The following is a 17,888-nucleotide window of genomic DNA, read 5'->3' as shown; positions in this document are numbered from 1 at the left end:
TTTTAAATATAACAGATTATATAATATAAGTATAGAGAGTTTAACACGTTGAAGTCCAAAAAAAATAGTAAAATAAATTCAGTTCTGCTCTGTATGATCATTCTTTTTTCAAGGCGTATAACATTTTCAAATGTTCATGTTTTATGCAGTGCTTATTCAGAAAGAAGTACATCTCAATGTTCAGTGAAAAAATGAATGTTTGCTGCAAATATCAGTTTGAATAAAGAATTGTTTATTTACATTTATTAATCTGAACATTCTTAATATTCACTCAGAAACAGCAGGAAGAGAGACTAAAGCTGTTTGGCTTCACTTTCCTTCTCTCCCTCTGTCTCGTGCTAAGATTAGGACTAAATGAAAAGTTCTATTTACAACCACAAATAGCAAGTAGGCTTTGTCAAGCACAGGATCCCTTCCTTGATGGAGACCTGGCTCTTCGGTCCAAAGATGGGCAATTATGTCATCCCCTATGTCAGCCAGGTGATGTGCATCCAATACAGTGAAATTCTCTGAATGGCAGTCAGACTAACAAACTTTTTTCCATCTTTATAGTCAAGTAAAGTAAGTTTTTAATGTTCCAATACCACCTTCCCTCACAAAGAAAGTAAAACAAGCATAAATGTGACAACAGTCTCTCCTTTTGTCTTTGAAAATACCAAGGGAGATGTATCTTATGTCATCTTATTTTTAAAGAGATGATCTGATCTTATTCCTCAACTCCAGATACAAATCCAATGCTTCATAGGCATCAGCCGGAAGATGCAAGTGTGATTCCACCATCAGAATGTTGCAGAGGTTGTAGATGTCTGTGTCACATGGCATTGATGGTCGAAATATGCAGTTACTCCGACACAGCTGCACATCAGCTCTGTCCACCTGAGAAATGCAGTCTTCAGTTGTGTAGAGTTCTGGGAACATGTACATGACTCTTGGCCGACCGCTGGGTACCCTGTCATTCCTTGATGGTCTGATGACATGTGAATCCCACACACGGATGGTCTCATCCAGTTCGTCCTGGAAAAACAGTGTATTTAATGTATAGATCAGTATATTGTATGTCATCATTATTATTGCATTGAAAAACAGTGCTTTTGCAGGTCTATATCTCGCAGAGGTGGCAAATCCGGCTTCAGAAAGTAAAAGTCCTACCATGTATTTGTTCTGTCCATTCACTCAACCAGCTGATTCTAATCAGCACAGCTCTTCAGCCAGGTAGATGAGCTAATTAGTGAACTCACCTGGTTTTAGTGAATGGACAGAACAAATATATGGCAGGACTTTTACTTTCTGAAGCCGGATTTGCCACCTCTGATATCTCGTTATAGTCACGCCAATAAAGCCATTGGAATTTGATATTAGAAAGTAAGAAACCACATTAACTGATATTGTCATGTCAGTCTTAGATAAGTTATCAGAGGGCAAAACTGAAACATGTTAAATTATGATATAAGCAAAAAGGACAACAATGTTAACTATGGTGGGAGCAGAAGAATTACTTCATTAGTCACCCTTAGGGAAATTCTTTTTTTCACTCAATTTATTACACACACACACACACACACACACACACACACACACACACACACACACACACACACACACACACACACACACACACACACACACACAGGTTTATAGACAAGTTATTGTGGAGAGAAATGATTGAGTGATGGCTATATAGTCTATATTTAAATTCATATTTCAGGATTGAGTGATAGTTATATGTCTCAGTGTTCCAAACTGGTAACAACATAAAATCGTTGTGATGACCTGTAATGCCACACAGGCTGTTATAAACAACTTATTCTGTTGCATATCGTTGTCATGACGACTGTACTGTTTAGGCTACAGTAGTCGCCTGTCGATGACGTCACTGGGTGGGGACAGACGTAAACACATCACGGTTAAGTTATTATCCTGTTAGCAAATAAAGACTGAGTTAAGATTAAATGTGTGGCTTGATAGCGAGTGTGATAACTACTATATAAATAAATTCGTTTATAAACACAGTATAAATACTGTAAGTGTATTGGTTCAGTGTTTTAATTATGGTATCATGGCATGTACACTGCCCTTGTGGGTTAATTAAATGTTTTATATGCTATAAAAACTGCCATGCAGTGTCTGAAAAATGCAGCCTGAACACCGTGCGATTTGTGATGCAATATACACTTTAAGGTAAAAAATAACACAAACATATGATCATTTAATAGCCTACCTGGATGATGCCCATGAAGCAGAACTGAATTAGACTTTTGTCTAAATATTCACCATCGAATAAACCACGGTCCTTTAGATCAGCAAACAGAGTGATGTAGAAGTCCATTGCTTCCTTCCGGAGGAATCCCCACCAACTTTCTATCCTCTGGTTGGCCGTGCTTGCTCCTTCAATGTAGCTGTCAATAGATGAGCCGTCATGTATATTGCGACGGAGAAAACGCTGAAAATCTCTGACTTTAACGTTCTCTGTGCCCAGGTCACCTCTTGCAATTCTTGGACATCCACCTAGTTTCTCCACTTTCTCCATGTAGTAGCCTCCAACGATTTTTGGGTCACTGCTTGTAGTAAATGCATTCAGCCAGATGATTTTCCTGGAAAATCCATCAATGCAGCCGTTGATACAGATCCCAAATGGCTTGAGTTTGTCATAAGAGTCAAAGTGCCAAATGAAATTAGGCCCTTTTGCAAAATAGGCTCGGCGGCGCAGACGCCTGGATGCTCTGAGTTGAACACCTCGTGGGTCTAATTCTTTTAGAATTAAACGCACGTCTTCTTTCCGGACACGTAATCCATTCTCCTGACATTTTGTGTACATCCACCTATAACCATGTAGTTGGCCAGATGTTTGTAATTGTTCATGAATGAAAGTAATTATCCGATCATAACTGGCGTAGTTTCTCCGCCGAAACAGTCCATATGCCTTCAGCAGGCGTTTTAAATGTCGTTCGGAGACGATATAATGGTGGCGACTTGCAAGCAAAGTGGTAATGTCCTTGTAATGAAGTCCCAGGTTAAAATAGAGCTCAGCTAAATCCTGTAATACCATTTCCATTCATGAACAGAGCAGGGCGCAACTGGAGGGTCTCCTGTTCCAGCAATACTCCCATGTGTTTGTTTGTTTTTACGCGCTCACGTAAAACTTCTAAGTGAGCGCGTAATAGTTTCACGCGCGCACGTATTACCTTTACGCGCTCACGTAGAACATTTTTTAGGCGCTCGCTTATAAGTTTTACGAGAGCACGTGAAACTTTTAAGTGAGCGCATAAACGTTTTGCGTGCTCACTTAAACAACTTTGCGTGCGCACGTAAAAGTCATTAAAAAAAAAAAAAAAATCCATGTCCCTTTAGGGGCTCCGTAAAGGACAGAGTCATATTGATAAGTTCAGAAAACTGTTTTTAATTGTTGTGTTTTGATGTATTTGATGTAAGCTCAGTGGATATTTAAAGCTTACAGAAGGCTGCATTTAACTGCTGCTATGTCATTCCTGCAGTATTTCTGCAGGTGTTTTGGTCAGTGCTATTATTTGTAATATATTATATTATTTGTAATCAGCACAAATTATCTGTCCCCATATGATAAAATCCACCATCCCCCTGATTTTTTTTTACAACTCGAGTACTGCTCACGCACCATGATCGCCTGAACACACATTTTATGCACATGCGGTATACAAGGATGCTCCATGTCACATGTAGTTTTATACAACACATTTGTCACCTCCTCGTCACCAGCTGAGTGACAAGCAAGCAACAGCTGGAGGTCTTATTATGATCTTTGTCGCATGATTTTGGGCACTAGCGACGATCAAACCCAGATCTTGTGTTGAACTATCTGGAGGGGCCTCCAGCTGATGAATCCGGGCCGGTGCCTCCCTCCCAGCCTCCCCTCACACCTACTACTGTCATTTAGCAGACGCTTTTATCCAAAGCGACTTCCATCTGAGAGAACAACACAAGCACAAAATCGCATAGGAGGGTCCAGCTGGATCAGTGCTGGTCAGACTATTGGGAGTCCAGTTCGACACAGCTGCTGCCATGCCAGTGCTAAAAAAAAAAAAAATATTTTATTTTTTTCTACGCCCAACCCAACAGTCGCTTTATACAAGAAAGCTACGTCTAAAAAGACACAATCTTTTGTCATAAGTGCAGCTAACTCAGTGCTGAGTCCTGCAAATAGCTGGATCTTCTAACTGATTCTGATGAGTAGAGAAGTTTACTAGATGCAGAAGTGCTCCTTAAAGAGTCTTTAGCTTGCTCTTACAGTAAAAGTAGATACAGACCCTGCAGATCGGACAGAATTTGGTAGGTCGTTCCACCATCGGGTAATAAGGGAGGAGAAGAGTCTGGCTACTGATTTCACGCCACGTTGTGTTGGAAGCACCAGGCGTCTTTCACTGGCTGAGCGGAGCTGTGGAGAGGGAGAGTAGCTCTGGATGAAGGAGTGAAGGTAGAGGGAGAGTAGCTCTGGATGAAGGAGTGAAGGTAGAGGGAGTGTAGCTCTGGATGAAGGAGTGAAGGTAGAGTGAGTGTAGCTCTGGATGAAGGAGTGAAGGTAGAGGGAGTGTAGCTCTGGATGAAGGAGTGAAGGTAGAGGGAGTGTAGCTCTGGATGGAGGAGTGAAGGTAGAGGGAGAGTAGCTCTGGATGAAGGAGTGAAGGTAGAGGGAGAGTAGCTCTGGATGAAGGAGTGAAGGTAGAGGGAGTGTAGCTCTGGATGGAAGAGTGAAGGTAGAGGGAGTGTAGCTCTGGATGAAGGAGTGAAGGTTATGAAGGAGTGAAGGTAGAGGGAGTGTATCTCTGGATGGAGGAGTGAAGTTAGAAGCAGAGCTTTGAACTTGATGCTGCAACTGTAAACCAGTGCAGGGTGATTAGCAGCAGAGTGACATGAGCTCTCTTGGGTTGGTTGAAGAACCTGGGGCCAGATTCACCAATATGTTCTTAAAGAGCATATTGCAGGTTAGGGTTTTTTCAAAAATTATAGCTGACCTTATGTGAAAATGACTATGTGAGAAGTGATGAGGCATTCCAGACCCCTGCGGGGACACGACGCCGCCCTGCGGATGGCTCCTGAACTCATGTGCCCCTCAGCACATTGACATGCAATTCCAGTTGCTAAGGACCCCTGCCGGTGCGACGCCTTGCCGGCAGCGCATTGTCTCATTCAGTGTCCCTGGACATTGTCATTCCAGTCCCTGCGTCTTGCATCCCTGCTGGGACAGGCACCAGGGAGTGTATCGGACTTCCAGCCACCGCAGAAACAAGACCATATATGGATTTCCTGACGAAAGGCCACACCTCTGACTGTCTCACTGACTTGTTTAATTCTGTTGTTTGTTCTTGTATAAAAAGCTTGTTACAAAATCACTCGATGTCAGCCCACCGACCGAGACACTGCGTCTGTGTTGGTCTGCTGAACGCCGGCTGAATAAAATCTCTCACCACAAAGCGGACTTCTGAACTGGTTTGATAAATTCCTCGACAGAAGTTAATGTAGGATTGAATATGTTTTACAAGACATATGGGCACGTATTCAGAGGAAAAAGTGGCTGATTTTAGCAAAGCTCCTAAAACCGTTTTTTTTTTTTTTTTTTCGAACACCGCGTCATATGGCGCAGCAGGAGTGAGACGTCTCCACAGCTCTGCCCCATCTTACTGCGCAGTCGTAGGTAGTATTGAGTCTGAGCGGTCGTGTATAGTGAGTTGGTCTGTTTTTCGGTAGTTATACATTGCATTTATTTATCATCATCGTCATGGTAAATTATTGTGTTTGTGCTGGTTGCACAAACTCCAACCTGTCAGGACATCGGATCATTTCTCGTGTCCTCTGCTTTTTCCCCACATCCCAGTAATGATCTGACATGCTGACATGTTTGCTGCATTTAACACCACACGCCCCTCATTCACGCTGTTTGCTGTTTGATTGTGCCATCACACGCCGTTATTAATTGTTCAGTTTTTTCCCCACTTATTCCACCAAATAATAAGCTTGTTTTCTGTTTAGAAAGTACAAACGTAGACAGATTACAAGTACTCACCCATCTTTTAGGAGTTATTTTCGGAGTTTCTTTCAGGAGCGCACGGGCGGGTGCTGCGGTGAATAAAGGCTGATTTATGGTTCCGCGTAAAATCGACGCCGTAGGGTCTGCGTTGGTGTAACGCGGACCCATAAATCAGCCTTTTAAAAAGCGAGTTTCAGCTGTCAATCAAAAGAACGTGGGGGCCCTAACGGGTTCGTAATTATAAGGCTGTGGCCCGTCATATTAGTGTGAATACACATTCACAACCTCTTCAGTGTCACAACTAACATTAAGATCCATTATTTTTCCTATTGTTGAAATTCACCGCGCTCCCTCCCGCTACGTCACTTCCAGTTCAGCTTTTTCAGATGCGGAAGTAAAATACTCTCACAAAAACAACTCTGGAGGTCACTGTAGTATATATTTATGCGTATTTCAATGAAAATTCAGTTCCTACATTATTTTCCTACACATTGATTCACAGGGGTCTCCAACCTGTAATATGCTCTTTAAGAACGATCTTAAGAAATGTCTTAAGATCTAAAATTAAGAAGTTCATAAAAAAGTTCTTAAGTGAAATGCCTCAATATTTTCTTAAGAACTGTCTTAAGAACTGTCATTTCTTACGAATTTCTTATTTTTCCTACTTAAGAACTTCTTAAAATATGTTATTGCATTGCACGCGCCAACAAACAGGTAGTTTGGGTCTTAACCGTCAGTCACTCACTAAACATGGAGAAGGAGAAAAAGAGATGCAGGAACTTTTCAAGGCAGGAGCTTGAGGTTATGGTGGATGAGATTAATGTGCGAAAAAAAATACTATTGGGGAAAATTAATAATAATCAACTACCACGCTAACTAACATGCTAACAAACAGTTAACAGGCTCTTTGTGTAATTAATTACAAAGTATATCCTCAAACTATGACCTACTAGTCTAAACTTGTCTAAAATGTGTTGAAAAAGGTGATTTAGAGGCTTAACCTTTTCTCAGAAGAAATTTTAAGACAGGTCAAGGTTGTTTTAAAGTTAAGAAAGTCAAGAACAAATTTGAGAACTTTTATTTCAAGAATACCATTTTTTTCCAAGTTTTTTCTTAAGAAGAAACTTAAGAAGAAAGTTGAGAAAATACTTACAACTTTTTTGGAGAATATGACTTCTTCTCTTTTTTCTTCTTAAGACTGAACTTAAGAAAAAAATGACACTTAAGAAGATTTTTTTTCTTAAGAATGTTTTGTGAATCCGGCCCCAGATGTGCAGCTGCATTCTGGGTCATCTGCAGAGGTTTAACTGAAATCGCAGGGAGGCCGACCAACAAGGAATTACAGTAGTCAATACGTGACAAGACCAGAGCCTGAACCAACAGCTCTGCTGTATGTTCTGTCAGGTAGGGTCTGATTTTCCTGATTTCCTGCACCTCCACGCTGCATCCAGAGCATCACCGTCCTTCTCACCTTGAACCGTCTCAAGCCAAACATGAGTCATGAGCAGGAAGAAACTTGGTTGATCGTTAATGGCGTGACCAAGGCCCATCAGAAGAACCCGGCGAGTGTCACGTGTTTCTACAACCAAGTAGAAACTTGACCTTTATCTATTTATTCAGCACCATGCTTTTTTCATAAAGCATCCCAGGACCAGAGACATGAGGTACTTGTTGCCGACTGGACCATCAGTCAGTACTCTGCCTGGTAAAGATGAATATTTTGGGATATGATGCTACATCCTCCCGTGAGAACAGTCATCACGGAAGCACATCCCCACCGGCGTGGGAGTACCCTGCAGGCCGACAGCTGGCGGACGGCGTGCACTGAAAGCTGACACCGCGAGCCGGGTGTCGGTGAGACCGGAGGGAGAACGGGTCACGCTGGGACTTGTTTAAGTAGCCTCCAAATGAATACCTGCGAACGGTTTCGGTGGAGAAAACTGCCTTGCATGCCACCCATAACGATGAAATCTTCCCCGCTAACGGACTCTTTCTTCCCCCCTTCACCTTAACCCGTAGCCTACTTTTATTTATTTTTTATTTTTTTTGGCTGAGCTGTGATGGCCAGCCAACCCCCCTCCCCACGGTCAGTCCTGGGGTCACCGGTCCACCAGTTGTCCTTCCTCAGAACATTTTTGGTGCATAACAACTGCTTCATACCAGGAACTTCCACTTCAAGACCTGCAGCTTTGAAATATTCAGTTCTCCATCCACCATGAGAAAGAAAAAGGATGAAATTTCTTCTTGGGAGCCACTTACATAACCTAAACTTCATCAGGAGGATTTATTTATTTTTATGCTGAAGTCAAAATGATCAAAATTGATGTTAAAAATGATATAAAAACTCACACAGTTTAAGCTTTTAGCAGTTACACTGTTGAATTAACATCTTTATATTATTTGATGTGAGTGAACTTGGCCTTTTGAATTTGTATTTTATCAAAGAAAACGCTCAGACAAATCAATTTAAACTGCTTTTGTTTGTGTTTCTTAACTTTTTATTTAGGTAAACCTAATGGCCTTTAGCGCTCTTTCTGCATTTTAACAAAAATCTCAATTTATTCTTGCTTTTTCAATAGTCTCACAACATTTCAATGGTTGATTGCTGGTCTTTGTACCGTATTTTCCGCACTATAAGGCGCACCTAAAAGCCTTCAGTTTTCTCAAAAGCTGACCATGCGCCTTATAATCCTGTGCGCCTTATATATGGATCAATATTGAGCAAAGGCTCTGTGTGTATTGTTGAAATGTCATGCGACATTTGACCGTTTATTGTTAGACAGTTTTTCTCCACATATTAGGCATACTGGTAGGCCACTCTCATCAGAGGTAAATGCAAATGAATCTGCCCAGGCATCATTGAATGTTCGATTTTCTTCAGATATTTTTCTTTTCTTACATTTCTCCATACTTGGCCTTGCTGGGGTTGAAAGTCGTGACGAATGGATGGCGTTTTGGCGGGTATACCGGCTTTCGCGAGAATGACGTTTATTTTGAGCGACGAAAAACAATAAAATATATTTATTCTAATATGTCAAGATCACAATAATCTTCCAATTTAGAACTAAAATATTAAAGAACTAACACAAATAAAATACACTTCAATTAAATACTTAGTTGTTTTTTTTTGTAATTTATTTTCCCAAGCCACTCGAAGCCGCAGTATAAGGATGAAAGAGCCGCGGGTTGAGACCCTTGGTGTAATGGATGCATAACGTAACCCCAGCCTCTACTGTAGTGCCTTATAATGCGGTGCGCCTTATATATGGAAAGAGTTTTAAAATACGTCATTCATTGAAGGTGCGCCTTATAATGCGGCGCACCTTATAGTGCGGAAAATATGGTAGTTTTATTACTCAATAATTATTCTTTAGCAGCTGTGTATTTTTCATGCCTTTTGTTTTAAAGGTTTTTATTTCTGATGTAATGCTTGATTTGACTCCTGTCATGGCTCCTTCTTGCTCCCGCCTGTAAACGTAGACCTGCTGGTCCAGGAGAAATGCGGCACTCTTCCCCCCTGGAAGAACGGGGAAGGTGAATGGGATGGGCCTCTGCAGCTATGTTTAGTGTAGCCTCTGTCCCTGCTGCCTTTCTAAAAGAAGGGTGAGCGGGGGATGACACCTCTCCCAAATGTAAACCCAGGACTGTGTTGAGAAACACAGCCGGGTCACTTTCTCCATCTCTCTTGTTGCTACGCCACAAGAAGTATAGGTGAGTCTTCTGTTTCACTCTTTTATGCTTTATGATGTTGATTAATGCATGTATGAGCCCCAAACTGTGCCATGTCATATTCACCCAAGAAACTATGAGCTATGTGCTTCTTCTTTTTACAACAATATTTATGTATTTTACATTATTTTGATCCCTTTTTATTTACTCTTTGTTTGATGTGAAAAGCCGTGCAGCTAAAATGAGACAGCCTTTCATGAAACTTAACACCCTGCATGCATTTGCTATTTGTGGATACGGACGGATCAACAGGCCCAAGTATTTGCAAGCCTAGTTTGATAGCGAAAAGATGGAAATAAAAAACCTGCAAGGAAATATTGCTAATGGCCTGTAAAAAGACAATCACCAAGAACTGGTATAAACCTGAGACCCCAGGTCTTAATCAGTGGATGGACAGAGTTAGAGAAATATATGCAATGGAGAAGATGACTTTCTGTTTGAGGTCCAAAGGAGCGATCTTCCACAGGAAATGGGTGAAATGGTATGCCTTTATTGGAGGAATAGAGGACGCTATCAGTTAAACAGGTCACTTGAGCTGATTGGACATTGTCATGACATAACATCATCTACATAGAAGCCCCCATGTTTCTGTCTGTTTGATTTTTTTGTTTGTTTGTTGTATAAGCTGAAAATACTAAATAAAAAGTAAAAAAAAAAAAAAAAAAACCTGCAAGGATCTGAACGCGCCCCTGTTTTTCCTCTGTCCCCAGGTATGGCCGCCGCGGCCGGCGTGCTGTCCAAGGAGCAGCTTCTGTGCGCCATCTGCCTGGATGTGTTCAGCCAGCCCGTGTCCACTCCGTGCGGTCACAACTTCTGCAGGGATTGTATCCGGAGGTGCTGGCAGGGCGCCGGCCTGCCGCAGTGTCCCGTGTGCAAGCACAAGTTTTACAAGAAGCCCGACCTCAAAGTGAACACCTTCATATCAGAGGTGGCTGCTCAGTTCAAGCAGCTGGGGGAGAAGAGGGAGGGAATCGGTGCTGCAGACCAGTCGACGATCCCGACCACGGCGGTTTCTTGCGACGTGTGCATTGGAAGAACGGTGAAGGCTTTTAAATCGTGCCTGGACTGTCTGGCCTCGTTCTGCGAGACTCACCTGGAGCCCCATCACGTCCTGGGCACCTTGAAGGATCACAGACTGATTAACCCCATGATGAACATGCGGGAGAGGGTGTGTGAGAAGCACGAGCGCCTCCTGGATCAGTTCTGCGTCACCGAGCAGCTGTGCGTGTGCCGTCAGTGCGTAAAGGACGACCACCGGGCGCATCGCGTCGTTCCCATCCAAGACGAGGGCAGAGACAGGAGGGTGCAGGTCGGGAGCGTGCAGACGCAGCTGCAGGAGATGATCCAGGACCGGCTGGGCAAAATCCGCGAGATCAACCAAGCGGTTCAGCTCAGCAGGAGAAACACAGAGAGAGAGCTGGAGGAGAGTGCACAGGTCTTCGGGAAACTGCTGCGGATCGTGCAGCGAGGCCAGGAGGACGTGGCCGAGGTGATCCGGGCCAAGCAGAGGCAGGTGCAAAGCAGAGCCGGGGCGGTTTTAGCTGAGATGGAGAAGGAGATGGATCAGCTGAGGCGCAGGAGCGTGGAGCTGGAGTGCCTGGCGTGCAGCGATGACGACCTCCACCTCCTCCGGAGTTTCCCAGCCGCCTCCACGGTGCCATCAGTCCCGGACCGGTCGGACTCCTGCGTGGAACCCGCCGAGCACGTGGGCACGGTGAGGAGGGCCCTCCGGAGGGCCGCGGGCCAGCTGGAGGAGACGGCTGCGGCCGAGGTGAAGCGGCTCTGCACCGTCGAGTTCCAGCGCGCCCGTGTCCTCGCCGTGGACGTGACCCTGGACGCCGACTCGGCTCATCCGAAACTGGTTCTGTCCGAAGACCTGAAGCAGGTCCACCACGGCGACGTGGCCGCGCCCGTCCCCGACACCCCGGGGAGGTTCTACCCGTGCGTCAGCGTTCTGGGGAGGGAGGGCTTCTCCTCGGGCCGGTTCTACTACGAGGTCCAGGTGGGGGGCAAGACGGAGTGGGACGTGGGAGTGGGACTGGAATCCGTCAGCAGGAAAGGAGGGAACCACCTGAGCCCTGAAAGAGGGTACTGGACCCTGGGGATGAGGGCGGGTGGGGCGTACTGGGCCCTCAGCAGCCCTCCCGTGTGTTTGCCTCTGGTGGACGCGCCCCGCGCCGTCGGCGTGTACGTGGACGTGGGTTGGGGGCAGGTTTCCTTTTACAACGCAGACTCTCGTTCACATATTTACACCTTCACCGGATACTCCTTCGGGGGGAGACTTGTCCCCTACTTCAACCCCCGGAGGAACCACGGCGGGGTCAACTCTGCCCCCCTTATCATCTCACATCTGGAGATCCGACCTCCTTCTGATGCTTCAACAAACTTGTGATTTAAATTTTGTAGATAAATCTGTTCTGTGATGTTTGTTTGGTCCAATAAACCTTTGTCTTCTGGGACGAATCTGCTTCATTTAATTGCTTCATGCATAAGCAGGAGTGAGCTGCGCCTGAGTGTGACCTTTTGAAGGTGTTGTGACTTGATTTGACCCAAACAAACAAGAAAAAACCTGCAAGTCACTGAGGCGCTGATTTACCGGTAACAAAAGACCTTCTGACCTCCTTGGGCAGCATGTCAGCTGAATGAATGATTGTCCATAAACATCCTCTGTGATGCTCAAAAAGAGTATTTATTTGTACACATGAGCTCCTTTCTATACAGCCAACTACATGCACTTATAAAGCTATAACTTGCATGAAAACCAGTAAAAGCTGTAAGACCAAAACTGCAACAATGCAACGCCAAAATAAAATTAAGACGGTCAAAAAACTGTGTGCTCACTGGCAACCAGCACACCTGCCCAGCCTCACCTTTATGAAACCTATTCCCCCAAACTCCATATACCACCTACTGTGCAAAAATGGCACTACAACAATTCACATACCCACACAAGTTACTAAATGGGGAGCAGAACACAATACAAACGTGGCTCTAACAGAAGGGTTTGCATGTTTGCGTGTGTGCAGGTGTCGGTGCAGCAGCCCAGGCGGTCCATCTCCCCGGTGCTGAGCGCGGTGGTGTGGACGCTGCTCTCCTGCGGCATCCTGTCGGCCTTCTGCTTCCTCTTCTTCACCATGCGCTTCAAAAACAACAGGTAGGGTGTGGAGTAGTGTTGGCCCGATCGATCGGGCCCGATCACGGCATTTTCAAAACATCGGTATCGGCCAAAAAGGTATCGGGACATACCTGGTTATTAATGTTTTTAATATATATTACATCGTTTTATAAATCGTTGCATTTAACGTCACTTCTGGTGAATTAAGCGAAACTAACAAGGTTTACATGTTTGAATTGTGAAATTTTATATATGTTCATGTTGCATTAAGCTGCTGCTATTCATTTCATTCAGAATGTTGCACTAAGGTTAAGCCAAAAAGTATTTTAATTTTCTTGTGTTTGTGAGTTTGACTGGATGTCACTCAACTACCTCTTTTGAAGTTACATTTATTTATTTGTGTTATTGCACTATTCTGCACTTTTTGCTTTAGTTTACAATTTCCTGTTTTTACATTTTGTGGCACCAGAGCTGATAAGCTTTGTTGAAATATATGTCCATGTTGTTCTCCAATGGACAATAAAAGAAACTTAGTTTTAGTCCTCTTTTTTAAAAATTTTTTTTAATTCATTGCCAAAATGTATCTGATCGGGAAAAAGTATCGGAAATGTATCGGGAGCCAAAAAAAGTGATCAGATCGGGAAAAATCGGAATGGGCAGATACTGAACTCAAGTGATCGGGATCAGATCGGGAGCTAAAAAATCCTGATCGGGACAACCCTAGTGTGGAGTGAAACAGTTTTGTGGCGCATAGTAGATGAACATACTGCTTTTAATTGGTTGTGTCCCGTTATCAGGATAGTGAAGATGTCCAGCCCCAACCTGAACGTCCTGACCCTCCTCGGAAGTGTCCTCACCTACGTCAGCGGCGTCCTGTTTGCAGTTGACGCACAAACTTCTTCCCTGGCTGACACGTCCATGGCTGTGTTGCAGGTAAGCAAGCTGCCCCCCCCCCTTGTGTTGCTCCGTTATGGTTGTTGGAGTCATCCAAGTGTACGATGTGGTGCTCTCCTCTGCAGGCGCGGATCTGGACGCTTTGCGTCGGCAGTACGCTGGTGTTTGGCCCAATTCTGGGGAAGACTTGGAGGCTGTACAGAGTCTTCACCCAGCGAGTGCCTGACAAGAGAGTGGTACGTCTATAACCTCCTCTGATATAGTTTTGTGTGTGTTTGCTCTCAGGATCCAGAAACAGGAACTTTATACGGTGTTTATTTATTTATTTCAGATCCCCATTAGTTGCTGCCTCAGCAGCCACTTCTTCCTGGGGTCCAACAGTACAAATATACATTTCTATAAAACTTTTACAGTACAATATAAAATGTTAGTTAAACAGAAAAAAACAAAGTAGATAACAAGTACAAAGAACAACAACTAAAAAGAAAAACAAGACAAAAAACAAAAACAAATAAAAACTAAAGATAGAAAGCAGAAAACAATGAAAAAAAGAAAATGAATTTTCCTAAATGAAAAAAAACGAAAATGAAAAAAACACCAAAAAAAAACAAATAACAACCAAAAAGAGATAGATTAAAGATACATCCAAGTACAACTAAAGATAAATAAGTGCATACTAAATGAGGCAAATACAAAAACAAAAAAAAAACGTATTTCAATAGAAGAACATTTAAAAATAGTGAAAATAACCGGAAACGTCACAAAACTTCAGCAAAATAAAATACTAAGAATTGAGATTAAATGCAGAACAAGAAAATATGTTTATTTATATAACACCTAACTCAATTAAATAAATAAGCTAAAACCATTAGACAATCTAAAACAACCAGTTTCTTTTGAACTTCCTTTCTTAGTCTCCTCTTGAAGCCAACACTGCCACTAGTTGAAATAAGATTTTCTGGAAGTATATTCCAGTAAGTAACTGCCCTGTACATTACTGTTCTTTTTAGTGCATCGGTGTATCTTTGTCATCCAGTCAATAAGATCATTAAAGTCAATATATGTAGTACCAGTCCTGGCCACATGGGGGCAGCATATCACAAGAAGGTTCAGGTGTCCACTCAATAGGGAAAAGTTACAAGTGGTATTATAATGAGGTCTGGTCCATCCCCACCGTAGACTGTATAAAAAGAACCGGACAACCCTCTGTGATGTCACTCGTTTCATGTTTCTTTTTTTAAGCGATGATTTGAGCCTCAATACGAATCCGTTGTTGGCGGGAACATCTAAGGCTGGTGGTTGGAACACGCCCACTTAACCTCCGCCACCGCAACCGAGCTATTTTATCTTGGCTTAACTCTCGCTAAGCTTCAATGTTAACTATCGTAACTTGGCACTAGTTCTAATCACATCACTCCTGCCATCCTCATTTTCAGTCAGTATGTTTACATTCACTAACAAAAATTCAAATTGTTGCCTTAATCCAACGATATCGAATTTTGAACAGCCATGTATACACCTTAGCTATTAGTGCCAGATAACGCTCCGAATCCGAGTTATTCCGGACCCGGCCTTAGCCGAGCTTCTGACTGCCCCTTCTGGAAGTGACGACACCACGAAAGCCAGAATATCAACACAGTAGGAGAAGAAGAAGACAAACAACAAAGAAGGAACCAGAAGAACGCCAACACAAAAGTCCGTGTGGCACCACCTAGCATCGCAGAATAGAACGCACCTCACTCAATAATTGATTGTCTTCTCACATGTTTACTTGGATTTCTGGGAATCTCCAGTTTAATCCTCAACTAGATTGTTGCCAATAGCTTGATTTAGATGTGCATGAAACCGAACTGACTGTTGCTGCTGAAACATTTCAAAAATGTATTTTTGGAGATAAAACAAGGCCCGCTGGACCTCCATCTAACAGCCTGCAGACTTCAGTCCTGGCGCAGGGTTGTCAACCATCGGTAAATGTTTAGTCAGTCCGAAGCTTCCAAGCAGGGTAAAGTGGGTCTGTTAGTATGAACGACGGCACAATGAGCCACATTATCTTTAAGATAAGAGCGGTGATGCAACTTTAGCTCAGACGCCAAACAGCCAAGGTGATTTCAGTGTCGGTAGTCCGTCACAGATGGATCAAACCCTTTTCCTTCAGCTTTAGGGAAATGCAGTGATGTAGTTAATGTAGGATGATGCAATGCTGAATAATTTAGCAGTTCGTGGTTCATGCAGTTCTGCAGAATCTCACAGTTCAAGTTTTGTTGAGCCATCCCCACTCATTTAATTGGTATGTGACTTCTAATTTACTTGAAAAATGAAAATTCATAAAAAGTAGTTTGTAGTAAAGATAAATTGCGTCCAAATTTTGTGAAATTCACATGAACTGCAGTTTGTTTTACTTCCCCTTTTTGTTTTTAAAAAGTGACAAGAACTTTTTATGACCGTTTCCGAGGAAACCAGGTTTCATGGTTTCCAATCAACCAAATTTGGTTAGTGCATAACTTTTGCATTCAATGACACATCTCTCCCTGAAAACTAGCTTTAACTTTCCTTTCTTAGTTTGTGGATAATGTTCGCCGGGTTTCGTGAGATTCACGTCAACCATCAGTTTTATACGTGGAAATGATGGAGTGGATATATAAGAGGAAAAATACAGTTCCTGAGATTTGGCTGAAAACATAAACCAGGGTATTATAGGGCCACCTGTAGGCCAACGTGGGCCATTTCACTTTCACAAATCATTTCACGGACGAGGTTTGGTGTTGGTATGACTTACCGTTTCTGCTACCCATCTTAAGATAAGATAAGAACTTTATTGATGCTGCAGGAAATTGTTATGCCAGAGCTACAATATGGATAACGAGTAATCGCATAAAGACAAAAACAACAAACAACAACAAAATAATACAGAGAAGAGTAACCAAATTCAATATACGTGTCAATGACGTGACGCCTATATTTTCTGAAAAACTGATTTTTTTTCAATTTAAAAAAAGGTTTAAATGGATAAAGAAATCCCAGATATATGAACTAATTGTCCCACATATGGACTCACTTAAGTTTTACAAAAAATGCTAGTTATTTGGGATTTTGTTGTTGTTTTAAGAGTCAAAATGTCATGTGGTGCGACCGTCCGACCAAGACTCTCGTTTTCTTGTAGTGTGTAGTGTAAGTGTTTATATTTATATTCGCATCATAATAATCAAACAAAGTTTGACTGATGATGTCCATTTTATGAAATATCATTTGACGCGACCATTAAAAAAACAACCATTTTTGTATAATACTGAAAACTAATAAAAAGATGTCAAGATGTTAAATTAATTTTAATATTAATTGTGGTTGCACCACATGACCTTTCTTAAGGCTAGTGCCAATTCATCTTGACAAAAAACTCTGAAATCACTTAATTTAACATTTTTTATGAATTTATGTGTACACAACATTCTTAATGTTTGAACTACTGCAATAGATATTCTTTTTTTTATTATTTTAAAATTGACCTGTTGAAAATCCTTATTCGTCATTGACCCATACAACAAATAAGGTGTGGATAGGAGCTTGAAATTGTTGTTTTGCTTTAGAGGAATAACTAAACGATCAGAACAAGAACCAACAGGGATCTATAAATATGATCCGCTTGCTGTTTCCTCTTTTAAGACAAAACCCGGGATCTTTCAAAGCTTTAAAGCAGCACAACGTAACTTTCAGCTTTTCTGAGTTTGGCGGCATCTTTTGGACAAAAGCGGTATTGTTTTACCAGAAAGAACACTACGTTTCCCATGAGCACCAGCGCGTACTGCCAGAAAACTCCTGTCCCGTCGCTGCATTTGTTTTGATGAGAGGAGACGGGACGGACTTTTCTGTTTCACCCAGTGAACAGACAGAACGCAAAAAAAAAGATGTTAAACTGCTGGAAAGGAACTGGAATTTACCGGGATACCTTAAACAAGGAAGCCAGGGAGCGGTATATGGAGAAAATAATGATTATTAATTATTATTAATTATAATAATTAATCCCTACTGAAGACCCATGTGTTTCAATAAATGTGTTTAATAGTACAACATACAGTACATCTTTTGTATCCCTCTTACTTCTCTTTTCTTTTTTTTTGACTGCTATATTATGGTGAAGAGGCTCCGAGGCGTGAG

General features: G+C 42.5%; 2 protein-coding genes across 2 annotated transcripts in view; both read left to right on the top strand.

Moving 5' to 3' along the window:
* The window catches only part of gpr156 (G protein-coupled receptor 156), a 30,473-nt gene that overhangs the window by 5,334 nt on the left and 7,251 nt on the right, over nt 1–17,888 (top strand). The window contains exons 2-4 of the mRNA XM_061724434.1: nt 12,754–12,881; nt 13,640–13,775; nt 13,862–13,972. Coding sequence (XP_061580418.1) covers nt 12,754–12,881; nt 13,640–13,775; nt 13,862–13,972 — 375 coding nt within the window. The remainder of the gene's footprint in view (nt 1–12,753; nt 12,882–13,639; nt 13,776–13,861; nt 13,973–17,888) is intronic.
* LOC133446409 (nuclear factor 7, brain-like) lies at nt 10,432–12,186 on the top strand. Its single transcript, XM_061724433.1, has one exon. The coding sequence runs from the start codon at nt 10,440–10,442 to the stop codon at nt 12,117–12,119; it is 1,680 nt and encodes a 559-aa protein (XP_061580417.1). The 5' UTR covers nt 10,432–10,439; the 3' UTR covers nt 12,120–12,186.

The sequence above is a fragment of the Cololabis saira genome, chromosome 6 (assembly GCF_033807715.1).
Source record: "Cololabis saira isolate AMF1-May2022 chromosome 6, fColSai1.1, whole genome shotgun sequence".
NCBI lineage: Eukaryota > Metazoa > Chordata > Actinopteri > Beloniformes > Belonidae > Cololabis > Cololabis saira.
This window is presented reverse-complemented; position numbering and strand designations above follow the sequence as displayed.